Source organism: Eptatretus burgeri, chromosome 9 (assembly GCF_056783735.1).
Source record: "Eptatretus burgeri isolate ZD-2024b chromosome 9, Ebu_testis_v1, whole genome shotgun sequence".
Lineage (NCBI taxonomy): Eukaryota > Metazoa > Chordata > Myxini > Myxiniformes > Myxinidae > Eptatretus > Eptatretus burgeri.
In genome coordinates, this window is record NC_140969.1 from 70,519,298 (window position 1) to 70,534,406 (window position 15,109).

A 15,109-nucleotide genomic window follows, 5' to 3' on the forward strand; every position below is an offset into this window, starting at 1 on the left:
TTAGCTCAGATATTTTGGTAAGTATTTGTTTTATAGATAGCTCCTTTCCCTTGTTTAATGGGTAAATCAATGTAAATGCACTGTGGTTTATTTTAATAGTTAGGAGTTTTATCAAGATTTCTGCAAAGAAGAACAACCCTCCTCTGCAAAGAAGAACCACCCTCCCGACTCGAGATTCTGAGGCGTAAACAGGAATGATCGTTACAAAAAGTATGATCAGAAAAGAACAACTCCCACGCCGGGATTTTCCCCGCGCGCCAGAAAGGGGGAGGGGAGCGCACTGGAGAGTATAAAGGAAGCTTGCAGCGATACAGAAAGTGAGGAGACTTGAGGAGAAGCGAAGGAAAGGAAGAGGCGAGGAGGAGCATCATCTCAAGCGACCCATCTCGTTCTAGCTGGGTTCAGTCGTCATCTCACTGGAGCGCTCGTCTCGGGGAAGCCTGTCTGGTCTGGTCCTCGTCATCCTCCTCCGCCTCCTCTTCCGCGCGATCGCAAGCTTGGGCGATCACCTCGTCTCACCTCGGCTGGGTTCGGTTGCGCCGCACCAGTCCTTCGGAGACCGGAGCTCCCGGAAGGAGGGAACGTCCAGTCGCGCGTTCGCGGCCAGGTAGCCAGCCATCCTGGTCCTCAGCCAGACTATCCTCCGGGCTGGAGGTCAAAATAAAGACCTTTCGGTCCAATTCTTGGGGTGTGCGTATGCGTATGTGTGTCTGTGGGCCCGTCTACCAAGTCGAAAACTGTTTAAGTGCCTGTGCTGTATATATTTGCATTGCATTCTCAATAGTCAGTTTAGTCCTGCTCTTTGTGTTCCCCTCCCTGCCTATCGTAAATAAATACCCCTATTTGTTCAATGTTTTCGGCTCGTTCGCGTACCTTCTTTCATTGACTGAGCGTGTCGCGTGTGAGGGATTAGCTGGCCATTGACGTTGTAACAGGACAATCGGGACCGATGGTTCTTGGCGATTAAACCGCTCGGAATCGCACATGGAACGAGCGCTCAGTGGCTCGTTTTCGTACGAGTTCCGTCGAGGGTGAAATTCCCCGGTAGTTGGACCACGTGGGTATTTAGGTAAATTGAAATTGGCAATCGAACCTACCCTACGTGGTCTATCCATTGGTGAATTTCGGTCCGATAGAGGACCCGTCGACTCCGGACTTATCTGGGGCGATTATCTGAATTCCGGGCGATCGGTCGAGCCGACTTGCGGCTCCATCCAGCGGTCGTGCACCACGGCCGACGTCCCAGCCCCGCAACAATATTTCATGCATTCCACCCCAACGTTGGTTGCAAATACAAAGTCTCATTAAAGAATGTATAAAAATGTCCCCGAAATCACATTTTTGGGTATTTGACCTGCTGAACATGCCCCAGGGACACAGGTGGTGAGGTCAAAAATTATGCTGCTCTCTCACATTCTTGCCATGTGGCGATTATAACTCTCAAGTTTGGTGAATTTCTGTACAACCGTTGAGAAGATAGCATGACGGACGGACAGAGACAGACAATTACAATATCCCCCATCTTCCCCCCCCCCTCGGGTTTTTAAAAACAAGCATGAGGCCAACAACCACATGGGCCCCGACAAGGACACTCGAGGAGTCACATGGATGAGGAGAATTTTCATCATAAAATGTCAGTATTTAATCATACAAGATATTCAATCAAATAGTCCCCCCTCTGCTGCGATAACAGCCTCCACTCTTCTGTGAAGGCTTTTCACTCGATGTTGGAACATTGCTGTGGGGATTTGCTTCCATTCAGCCAGAAGAGCAAAAGTGAGGTCGAGCACTGATGTTGGGTGATTCGGTCTGGCTCACAGTCGGCGTTCCAATTCATCCCAAAGGTGTTCGATGGGGTTGAGGTCAGGGCTCTGTGCAAGGCAGTCAAGTTCTTCCACACCGATCTTGACAAACCATTTCTGCCTGGACCTAGCTTTGTGCATGGGGCATTGTCATACTGAGACAGGAAAGGGCCTTCCCCAAACTGGTGCCACAAAGTTGGAAGCACAGAATCGTCCAGAATGTCATTGTATGCTATAGTGTTAAGATTTCCCTTCACTAGAACTCAGGGGCCTAAACCTGAACCATGAAAAACAGCCCCAGACAATAATTCCTTTATTTAAACAAACATTGCAGTTGGCACTATACATTCTGGCAGGTAGCGTTCTCCTGGCAGCCACCAAACCCAGATTCGTTCATCGGACTGCCAGATGGTGAAGCCTGATTCATCACTCCAAAGAACGTATTTCCACTGCTCCAGAGTCCAATGGCGGTGAGCTTTACACAACTCCAGCCGACGCTTGGCATTGTGCATGGTGATCTTAAGCTTGTGTGCGGCTGCTCGGTCATAGAAGCCCATTTCATGAAGCTCTCCATGAACAGTGCTTGTGCTAACGTTTCTTTTCCCATGCTACATGCTTCAGCACTCCCATTCTGTGAACTAGTGTGGCAAACCACTTTGCGGCTGAGCTTTTTGTTGCTCCGAGACGTTTCCACTTCACAATAACAGCACTTGCAGTTGATTGGCACAGCTCGAGCAGGGCAGAAATTTCATGAACTGACTTGTTGGAAAGGTGGCATCCTATGACGGTACCACGTTGAAAGTCACTGAGCTCTTCAGTATGAACCATTCTACTGCCAATGTCTATGGAGATTGCATGGCTGTGTGCTGGATTTTATACATCTGTTAATGCGTATGGCTGAAATAGCCAAATCCACTAAATTTTTTTTATGTTGAAGGTCACAGGCACAGACTGAAGTCATCGAGACCATGCCTTAAATAAAAGAACTGCATGAATAAAGTGAGGAGGGAAAATGAGTGAGAAAGAGAAAATGAATGATGAAAAGTATATGATGTTTGTTTTCAAGAAAGATTAAAGCTCGCCCGGCGGCTATAGTTTGAACGAGACAGAAAGTAAGACCAACAATCCTGACACTGCGAGTGCAAGATGGCTCCAGGCACCACTTTAACGCTAAGTCAGAACGGTAGTACCACCCTGGGCGGTTGCTGTCTACAATCTACTACCTAAATTAGAAGGGGTGTACTTTTGGCCATGTTTTATTTGTGTGTGTAATATATATATATATATATATATATATATATATATATATATATATATATATATATATATATATATATATATATATATATATATATATATATATATATATATATATAATACCAAGCTTGCACACTAAAAACTCGGCTCGCCGTCACACGATCCCTATGAAATTGTTGTGGCACTTAGCGGACATGCCGACAATGTTTGGGAAATCTTGGCGTTCCATAGTACCACTTGCATTTTGCACAATGCGTATTTTTGTCATTCCCCGTGTACGGTCTGTCGTCTGCTACCAGCTATGTTGTACTGCTATCCTGTGCACGGGTATCGCTAGTGTATATATATATATATATATATATATATATATATATATATATATATATATATATATATATATATATATATATATATATATATATATATATATATATATATATATATATATATATATATATATATATATATATATATATATATCTGTTGGAGTGGTGACCTGTCCAGGATTGTGCCCAATAGCCAAGGAGACTGCTTAGGCAGCACCAACACTGTACAGAGTATGGTCCCAATGTATGTATATACTGTGTACACACACACACACACACACACCTCAAGATTTCTGTCGGGGAAAAAAACGAAAAAAAAAGAAAGAAAAAAGCAGCACACCGAGCAGTTAAGAACGCAAGTTATTTATTGTTGCCTGACTTTTCAAAAACAGACTAGTTCCTTTCTTATACACAAGAGGTGCAGCATCAATGTGACATCACATTAAGTTCAGGTGGAAACGATTGAGCATTGTGGATTGGTCTGCATCTCCACCAATCACATGTTTCTCATGTGCTACTCTTGTGTCAAGAGCGTTATCTTGCCATGATAAATCATCGAAACATTTTTTTGCAAAGTGATATTTTCTGAAATAAATTGCATAATTGTTAATTTAAAACCCACTACAGCAAGTTTCCACAACGTTGTGGATGCGTTCTGAAAAAGTGCAACATTAAGCAAGACGAAGTTAAGCAGACTAGATATTCCTACGGACGTAAGGTTATAATGGGGCTGGTGGGGTGGGGGGGGGGAGTGGAAATGGAAAGGCATTCCCAAGGTGCATTTCAGTCACCCTAACATTACTTTAACCTCACTTAACTACTTAATAGAGACAAGTATTAAACAAACCAATGAAGAACACAAATGAAGCTCATAAATAGATAATAATTAACTGGAAGTTATGGGGGTAATCACCAAAATGTAGCGCCAAGATTGCTTGTTGGGATGAGGGAGGTGCGTTTGTGGAGTGGATGGGTTACAGGGAGTGAGGAGCAGGCTTTGCAATTCAATGTCTTAAAACACTGATGTCTATTCTGAGTACTAAGGGGGGGGGGGAGGCCCAAAATTACAGGGCGGGGAGAGAAAAAAAAAGTATTGACATATACCAAAAAATAGGTATCCAGTAAACCCTTAAATATCATGGTTTTGACCAATCACGGGCAACCTCTGTTCCGATTTCGTGACTATGGGTTTAATTTCAAACAATCACGGTTTTTGAGCTGAGGTGTGATGGTTGTCTCACCACAATCCTTTTGTTGTTTTTGTGTTCTCTTTGAATGGCATTTTGTTTTTTTTTCACTTTAATTCCATATTTAAAGAATTATATTTAAAAGGTAAGCCTTTGTGTACTTTATCTATGCAGAACTTGGAAAAGGCCGTATTTGCCCTCACCCAGTGATTTAACAAGGTTAGCGGGAAAACAACCATTACTTTTTAAATGTGAAAAAACAAATTTAAAACTGATGCTTTAATGGAGTTGGGTACACCTTGAACATACAAGTATGCCATCAAGAATTAATGATCGAGTAACATTACCTTAGCAACATTAACATTAGAATCGTAAAGAGTTTCTCTTTGCGAGTTTCAAAGCTGACAAACACGAATTTCGAGCTGTTTGCCACATTAACGTGTTTTCTAAATGACAGAGCCATTTCTTTTTTTACCCATCACGCGATGGTTGGCAGCTGTATATAAATATTGTTGCGGACCCGGGGCCGGGGGTGAGAAGACCACGAGGGGAGGAAGCTACCTCGGGCTCCCACCAGACTCACCGGAGTCACAGGCCGTCGCACACGAATAACTCCGTGACACGGCGGGTCGCTAACCGACCGTGAACGCCAATAACTCGACTCTGTGACAGGGTCTTCCGTCGAATGAATACCAGTTACCTATTGGTCACATGATCCAATTACCGGAGGACACGCCCTCGGTATGCCTTGTTCAAACCGGATCAGATGCAGCCGAGCATAACTGCCCAAGGATGTACCGGCTAGAAAAACAGATCGTTGGGTGATAACGTCCCGGCTTGGCTAGGATACGAACCAAGCTGGACCAATGAAGGAAAAGAAGAAAACGAGCTGGGAACATTTCTACACAAGGATTCATTTACAATTAAGTGAGCAAAGGTATGTGGCACAGTAAATGGGGTTTATTATTATGTACAGCAGGATAACAAGGAAATTGTGGGGTGCGACAAAAGGCAAGCAGTTTACAAAGCAGACTTATCCCATCAGAACTTATACAATCTTAACATCTGCTACGACAAGCACCAACACACACACACACACACACACACACACACACACACACACACACACACACACACACACACACACACACACACACACACACACACACACACACACACACACACACACACACACACGATTAGATAGCTTGAAGGAAAGAGCAGATGAGGACTAACGGCCTTGCAATACCTGGCGCGGTCGGCCAACCAATGCAACCCAGTACGATTTGGGGGAGGTAGGAGGGAGAAATACTCCCTCCTACCTCCTTAGGAGTCTAAGGTGTGGGAGTGGGAGGTGCAATGTGGGGGGTGCGGTGTCATGCCAGAGGAAACTGATTGCAAATGAGTGGGATGCTCATTTGTGTGCCCAAAGGGGATGAGATAGAGGGGTTGAAAGAGAGAGAGAGAGGAGAGAAGATGCGTGAGGAGAAATATCCCTAACCTAGCTGTGTAAAGGTCTGTGTGCGTCACGTGTACCTCCATGGGACGCTCCGCCTGAGCGTTCCCAGCTCGTGATATGGTGCGTTATCTCCTGCTTAATTACTTTGCCGGAGCTCATGGCAACATGCATTCCGCACTGGTCCGTCTGGCTGCCTGGGGGTGGCAGAACGTCGACAGCACAGCAGGGAGTCTTGACAGTCACCCCAGATCAGGCTCTCAAAGAATAAGAAGCACATTCTGGCAATCGCACACCAATTGTGTTCAGGAGAAGAGCGAGACAGGGAGCGAAGTGAAGATGCGAGAGGCGAGGAGCGAAGAGTCCAACGGCTCCATGCTACTCCTCTTATAAGCCCTGGGTAAAGGGTGGGGCGATGACTGGAAAGCGACGCACTATGGCCCAAATCCTGCTCCTCTATTGGGCCACAGCGGCCCTAGCCACACCCTGCCAGGCTCCGGGACCGGAAACCATCTGTTGCCTACTACTAGGTTTGGCACAGGTTGGAGCTCCTGACATAACATCGGGTATGCTCCCCGAGCCGGCACCCTGGCCCTGATAGTGCTCCGAGTGCAGTCTGAATGTTGGATGGCAGCTGACTTTCCCCACCACCCACGAGCCAAAATGCACAGTTCACCGTCTTTTCTTTTCTCTGTCTGACTTTTTTTTTTTTTTTCATCTGAACTCCATTCAATAAATAACTTGCAAAACAAATTTAAATGTTTGCTTTGAAGGCTCTAACCTCAAAGCAAGTCTTCACAAAACTTGCTCCAGAGTTTACTCGTTTATCACAACATTGTGAGCCTCATCTATTGTTTATGATCCAGAATAATCATCCAGGCAGTGCCCGTCACTGACCCAAAGCGCGGGTGAGTGTTGACGATGTTGGAAGTGACAAACAGTGATAAGGCATCAGGATTTGCAGCAGGAACTTCACTTATGGGCCACGTGAAGCCTGGGCAGCCAAATCTGATGGGAAGATATGAATAATAATTAATGAAATCATATTCTTAAGACCGTTGAACAAAGCCAATTATACACCATATATAGTCCATAAACAATGCATCCTCGGATGCAAATAGTACATGAAACACATGGACGGATAAACTCCTACAATTGCCCATAAGCTGTCAAACTCTTAACATTTTTTGTGATCCTCATACCTTGAAGACTCAGTCTATTATTTTCATTACAACCTTCCGAAATGGAAACAAGTCTCCAAATACCAGACTCGGTGCTGTTATGTTTAAAGTGGCCACTCGGAATCTGGAAGATCAGCAGTTCAATTCCAACCCCATGAAAATGGTATAATTCTGACCCATAACCTTAATTCTCACAACCATAGGTCCTCACTTAATGCTCAGAATTTAAAGGATAGAGCAATGTTAAAGCTTGTGGGGGAGGGACTTTAACTGTTCCACTGAGAGTAACGACAAAAAGAGGTCATAAAGATGGTGACACTGGTACCCAGGGTGCCCCAGGAAGTTAAATCACTTCCACCAAGTTCAACGGCCGTCTCTGAAGTCAAGTTCAGTGTTGTCTCAATGTATGTCTGCATGCAATTTATGTTGCATCCCTTCAAGCCTTAGATGCTGAAGAAAATCAAAACACCCCCCCCCACCCCACCTTTCCTCAATCAATAATCACTGATTGGTAAAGGTATCCATGTTCCATCAGTTATTGGGGTTCCTTGACATTGACTGCACAAAGGGATATAACATGGCCATGGTTCAGAGACATCTGAATGTCATAATTTAACCCGCAGACCAGAGTTCCCTTATTTTATACAGCACATGATTTGGTATAAATCATGATTCAAATATGGAAAAGGTTAGTATTCAACTTCCACAGACCAACAACTGGGGGTTACTTTGAACAATTTTTCAAAAAGTATTGGTTATTCATAATGTCACATAGAAAATATATTTTTCAGTCTCATATGTCCTCACAATGTTCATTACAAGGTCCAAATTTTAAACAGGAAATGGTCTTGATTCAAATAGTGTAAGGTCCACAACACCTCAGAAAAAGTTAAAAGTCACCCTTCAGTGATTATGCCATTGTTAATTTGTCTCGTATATGGAGCTACAATTGAACTCCATGGCTTTTTCACAAAGCCATGAACAAGAAACTTGTCCCAAAATGCAGAATGAGAATGATGGGGGGGGGGGGTAATTTCGGGATATTAGGGACAGAAATGGTGTTTTCCCTCCTCTTCAAAAGATTTAATGAGCCAACTAAAGCACAAATTATATTCCAATGGCATCAGGAAACTCAACCACCACTGGAAAAATGTGTCACAAACTGGGAAGTACACAGAAAATGCCTTCGTGGTTAAGGAAACAAACCTTGAGATTCCCTGCTATTGCCTTACTTCATTATCAGTGAGGAAATGGAAATGTTTCACATTTAATAAGAAAGCAATGAGCAATGGCAGTTCTGAATCAATAACCTGGGAAAGACAGTGATGCTGCTGACAGTTTCATCCTCTTGCAGGACAGACAGCACCTCCTCCCTCCGAAGCCTCATGTTTGCCTCCACAGTGTTCAAGTCAGCCATTGTTCCACCATACGGTCTTCCCGGCATTCCCTCGATCATGTGGCGCCCAAACTCTGGCTGCCACATCATCCGGTGGCTTTGCGTCACCAGAATTTATGCCAGGCAAAGAACAAGAATAATTCTTATAAGCAACAATAGCATGCTAGTGACAATCGCTCAGCTAGACACTTGACCAGTGAGTGCAAAATATGAGATTAGGCTTATGAATGAGTTAAGTGACAAAGGTTGGAAGTCAATACATTTAGAGGAGTAATGGGAGACACAGGGGTTTAGTTAAGCAGGGGTATGATTGGTTTAGACCAGGGGTTTCCAACCTTTTTGGGTGGAGGACCACAAAACCAAAGTGGTGACCTAGTCCAGGACCTGTACTAAATTGCCATTTAGAAAAGACAAATAATAAGGACACGATTATTCCTGAGGGGGGCCACACCCAAAAAAAAAATATATACATATATATATATATAATTAATATGCAGAAATTTAAACAAAAATTAGTGCTGAATATATTTTTCTTGCCAACGAATATGATGAATGAATAATCGTGTTAAAAACAAGTGTCTAATATGAATCAAAATCATAATAAAAATGACAGAACGCTTTGATCATTGACCCTGACAAATTGGCAGTATCGTGGGCCGCATTGTAATGTAACCTTAATATGGCACCGCGGGCCGCATAAATCCGTCTAAGGGGCCGCAGGTTGGAGACCCCTGGTCTCGACTCTAGAGGAAGAAAGGAAGGAAACATGGTCAGTTGTAGGTTAGAAAAAAAAAAAAAAAAAAAAAAAAAAAAAAAAGATTGTGGGTAAATAGAGGGGAGTAAAGAGGGGAGAGAGAGGATGGACCCCCCTACTCCCCACCACCCCACAATTAAACACATTATAATGTGGCTGCATGGCAGGTAATTCCACAATTATTCAACCTCGAAGTATCAACATAGATGTACAACTCAACGGCACCACAGCTGACTGCTCCTAAGAAGGCCAAATGTCTCAATTCCATTTCCTTCAAAAATTTGTCCACCCCAAGCCCTTGCACTCTATATCCACCCCACCCAGTCACAACCAACTGCTCCTGGACTCTGTCTTTTGCATCTGAGAAGGTTAAGAAGTTTCTGACAACCCACAACTCTGATTCTGAAAATCCTAAAAATATCAGTTCATCTATATATTACTAAAACTCTCATCTTCTATGTATATGTATAGGTATATGCATGTATGTATGCATACATGTATGTTCCCGAAATACAGTAAAAACGGTACACGATAGCAACATTTTTCGGCCCACCTAACTCACCATTCTTCTGCGGTGTGCAGTATCAAGTTTCGTTCAAATCGGGCAATGAAAAAAAAATTCCCAATTCAATCAAGTACTCTTCGGGAGAATTTGATCAATGCAAACAACCTCAGCGGTATAGTTCGCTGGAGCTATCTTTTTTAGTTTTCTTCAAATGATTTATTAAAAAAACAAACATTTAGTACAGACAAATAACGTTTTATTTTTAAGCATAAAATAAACATCGCCACTTTGATCTAATACTTCTGTGTTCAATAATAAATAAAATTGTGTTTCGAAGATTACGCACAATTTATTTGACTTTCTTTTCTTCGTTTTTTTTCACATTGACGCGGAATATCAAGTTTCGTTCAAATCAGGCAACAAAAAAATTACTTAAAAATCAATTCCCGATTCAGTCAAGTACTCTTCGGGAGAATTTGATCAATGCAAACAACCTCAGCGGTATAGTTCGCTGGAGCTATCTTTTTTTTTAGTTGTTGTTGAAATAATTTTTTCTTCTCAACCGCTGTCACAACGGGAACCCAACAGGTTCACGGGTCGTCTCGTATCTCCTAAAAATCTGCTCTGATACTCTTGCATACCTCTTTCTGCTCTGTTCACCCTATAATTTGCCATATGTCATCTTCCATCTCCTTGGAAATCAGCCAACATCAGTACATTCTATAAAGAAGTTGAAAAAAAAAAATCCCCTAAACGACAGACCTATCAGCTCATTTACAATAATCAGCAAGGTCATGGAATCAATCATCACAGTTGACATAAAATCATTCCTTTTCTCCAACAGTCTCATCTCAGATCATCAATTCGGGTTCAGATTGAGTCACTCAACCTTGGACATGCTGCTTCTACACTCCCAACAATGGATGGAGGCCCTCAATATCAGACATGAGATCAAGGCAGCTTCGTTGGACACATCTCGAGCTTTTGAAACAGTCTAGCATCCTGCCTTGCTTTCCAAACTCTCTGCCGATGGCATCCAAGACCAACTCCACTCTTGGGTTACTAACTTCCTCCAATCTCGTAGCCGAAGAGTGACTCAACGAAATCCTTTCATCTCCTCTCCTGTCAAGGCTGGAGTGTCCCACAACAGTATTCAGGGGGCCCCATCCTATCCCCAATCTTCATGAATGATCTGTTTTGAGTCTCTGCAAAATCCTCTTTAGCTCTTTGCTGAAGACTCCACCATCTGCCATGACATCCATTGTCCTTCAGACAAGCAGCCTCTTCCCACTCCTTGAACAAAAAAATATATATCACAAACTGGTCAAACACTTGGAATACGTCTTAATATTGATGTGTGTGTGTGTGTGTGTGTGTGTGTGTGTGTGTGTGTGTGTGTGTGTGTGTGTGTGTGTGTGTGTGTGTGTGTGTGTGTGTGTGTGTGTGTGTGTGTGTGTGTGTGTGTGTGTGTGTGTGTGTGTGTGTGTGTGTGTGTGTGTGTGTGTGTGTGTGTGTGTGTGTGTGTGTGTGTGTAAAAACACAGACTCTTGGGAAAGCCACATTTCAAAGTTGGCCTCCAAAGCCAGTCACTGACTGAGCATCCTCCATCGTGCAAAGTCCTTCATTTGGAACAGCTGAACTATCCACCTCAAAGGGCTTCATCCGCAGCTTGATAGAATACTACTCTCTCCTCTGGGCTGGTGCCCCTGTCTCACACCTAGCTCAGCTTGACGCCATGGAAACCAAGGCCTTAAAGATCATTGGTATCTCCTGCGATAAAGCTGCGTCAAAAGGCTTATCCCTTTACCAATAGGTCGGTGATCTCTGTCTTCCTCAGCCTCCTTTCTGGTCTTGCACCCTATACCCTCTCCATGCTTTGTCCACCCAAGTATCTGAAGGGCGCAGGTGAGCCCCCAGCAACCCTAGGGCTTCAAGACGGCTGTTCTCCACCATCTCAGATCACTCCCCATGCAAAACCATGATCTCTTCGACATTCGTTAAACCATCTCCCCCTCTACCCAAAAATTTTACTTCTGTATCAATCTTGTCCACCCCCTGCATTCTCCCACACCCCTCGTTTGTTTGTCGTTTAATTTGTCCCTCAAACCCACTGTTGGCATTTCCCCCCTTCTCTTTGTGCTGTTCCTTGTTTTGTTGTGTTGTGTTCGCATCTCTTCTGTGTTCCAGCTCTTCCAGCCTTGACTCTGGATATATATATATATATATATATATATATATATATATATATATATATATATATATATATATATATATATATATATATATATATTGTTGCGTATCTCGGAACCACATGCATACAACAGATAGGTGTCCCAAGACAGTTATTCCATTATTATACATGTAGATAGACCCCTTCCTTTTGTTTAGCGGGACAAGGGAGTGCATTGCGATGATCTAATAGCTAGGATTGCTTCAATCATTTTTCCATCATTTCATTCCCCACTCTTCTTTTCTGATTATTCCTGAGGTAAATCAGCCACATGCACCTTCGCTGTAAGGTGAGGCCTCGTGGAGGCCAGCATGTGCGGCGTCATGGTGGGGAAACTGCAGCGCCGAGTCATGTAATGTGCTAGTTGATAATGGACTATTGACTCGAGCTTCTGATGGTCTGGGGAGAATTGCCAATTACATTAGAAAGGCATGCAAGTAAATACCTCTTTAGAGGCTGCATGAATGGTGTTTTTCACGGCACGGGAAACACGGCCAAAATGACGCCCATGCTGCAAAAGAAGTGTACGGAGGCCAATAAAGCCGACTCCGCGCCATGTTGGGCAGGATACAAGTGTGCGGGTAGAAGCGGCTTGTTCTTTTTTTAACCTCAATACCCTACACATATTGGTGTTCGCCCCGCACACACGCTAGCGGAGTAGTGTGAATGCGAGCGCTGGTCACGTGCGTAATGGCGAAACCGCGCGCACTGTATGGAATGTGCTCGAAAGCAGACACGTATGCCGCTCGTGAAACGTGCACGGATTTATCCATGGCGATGTACCTTCGGTCCTCGCAGGCAGCGGTGGATTCTCCACAGATGGTGAATGTCTTCTCGTCTCTGCGGCCAGCAAGGCTGCGATCGAGCCAGGGAGTGTACAGTGTGGGCCACGTCGGCGCGCGCGGAACGAGCGCGTTGATCGACGCTGGTCAAACACCAGAGCGGGCATGTGGGACCCTCGACCTGTCGCCGGGGGTTTTTGCGGGACGATTCGCGTGCCAATTTCGGTGTGGGCGATTCATGTCATCTCGTGGGTTCGGAGCGCAATATTGCCACTGTTTTAGATGACCTTGCCGGAAACGAAGTGAGGCGGTTTCCGGCCCAAGCTGGCAGGCCACGTGAGGGGTCGGTGCCAATCGGAGCGCCCGATTCGGATTCGGATTCGGCATAGCCCCTCCCCCGAGCTGCAGGCCCTATAAAGGTCAGGGCAGTCCCTCTTGCCTGGTTGGTCTGTTTCCTGCTCCTTGTATCTGCCCATTCCTCACCTCGTCGACACCGCTACGACCCGCCTCCTGCTCCTCGACTCCGCCTCATCTCCGCTCATGCCTCGCCTCGTCGACACCTCCATGACCCGCCTCCTGCTCCTCGACTCCGCCTCATCTCCGCTCATGCCTCGCCTCGTCGACACCTCCATGACCCGCCTACTACTCCACCCTCGCCCTCTGGACTCCGCCCCTTCTCCACTCAAGCTCCTCCTTCACGAACACAGTCTCCACATGTGCGGCTTGGGCCAGAGACAAGCCCACTGTCAGGTACCACACCCCAGAGCATCCCCCACCCCCAAAACGTATTGGTGGCACGTCGTGGTGTCGGGTGCACAGGTACCGAAATCATAGCCTCAACTACCCCCCCCCCCCCCCTCCCTGGTTGCAAAACTCCCTCTTCATCAGGGTTTCTGTCTGTGTCTGTACGTCTGTACGTGTGTGTGTGTGTGTGTAAGTGTGTGTACGTGTGTGTAAGTGTGTGTACGTGTGTGTACGTGTGTGTGTGCTGGCACCTGTCTGCTTTAGTAAGACTGCAGAAGATCGTTATTATTTTCACGTTAAGTCTGCTCTATGTCCCCTTTTGTAAATTTCCTGTTTATTGTCGCAACATGCTTCTTTCTATCCCTGCATTACACACAACAATAAATCTTCACTGTGCCACATATCTTTCCTCGCCTACTTGTAAATAAATTATTATTATTAGGAATGTTCCCTGCTAGTTTTTGTCTTTTCTTCCATTGATCCAGCATGGTCCGAATCCAAGCTTAGCCAGGACTTTATTCCCAATGATCGGTTCCTTTTAGCCAGTACGTCCTTGGCAGTGTCGCTCGGCTGCATCCGATCCGGAAAAGTGATCCGATCCGGTAGAGTGATCCGGTTCGGACAAGGCGTACCGAGGGCGTGTTCCCCGGTAATTAAATCACGTGATTAATTCGGTAACCTGATTAACTCAGGCGGGAGGACCATCGGTCACGCAGTTGAGTTATTGGCGTCCACGGTCGGTTAAGCGACCCGCCGCGTCACGGAATTATCCGTGTGTGACGGACTACAATTCCGGGGAGTCTGGTGGGAATCGACATAGCTTTCCCCACCCGACTCCCAACAATATATATATATATATATATATATATATATATATATATATATATATATATATATATATATATATATATATATATATATATATATACATATACATACACACCCAATGTCACCTGCAGGTGACAGTCATCTCTGAGTACATCAACCTCTGTGTTAATTGTCATCCCAGATAAATTTGTAAAAAAAAATTACAATAATTAAAAAAATAATAAATAAAAAAATCCGGATAAGCCATGGAATTGAGAATTTGATGAGCAAAGGGGAAGGAGAGGACAGAAAGGAGACAGAGTTGGGAAAGGGGGTTTGAGAACTTGGGGCTGGGGGGATTTGAGGACTTAAAATGTAGGACTGCAGACTACTGTAGTATCTCATATCTTCTCATACTACTCTCATATCTTCTATACTAAAAAATAGAATATGTTTGTATGTATGTATGTGTGTGTTTGTTCGTCCTTTATAGGCGGCCGAACCGTTGGATAGAATGAGATGAACCTTGGCATGAGTGATCCTTGGGACATGAGAACAGACATGGGGGGGGGGGGGGGTCAAGTTCAAGGTCAAAGGTCACGGGGTCAAGGTCACCGGGTAACTTCAATTTCATCCGATCGAGACGGGACCAACGCCATTCGACAGATAATCAAAATTAAAT

At 44.5% G+C, this 15,109-nt stretch overlaps 1 protein-coding gene across 1 annotated transcript in view; it reads right to left on the reverse strand.

The window, feature by feature from the left end:
- The window catches only part of GCLC (glutamate-cysteine ligase catalytic subunit), a 73,966-nt gene that overhangs the window by 45,764 nt on the left and 13,093 nt on the right, over positions 1-15,109 (reverse strand). The window contains exons 3-4 of the mRNA XM_085895608.1: positions 8,520-8,702; positions 6,926-7,036 (exon numbers count right to left, since the gene is read on the reverse strand). Coding sequence (XP_085751734.1) covers positions 6,926-7,036; positions 8,520-8,702 — 294 coding nt within the window. The remainder of the gene's footprint in view (positions 1-6,925; positions 7,037-8,519; positions 8,703-15,109) is intronic.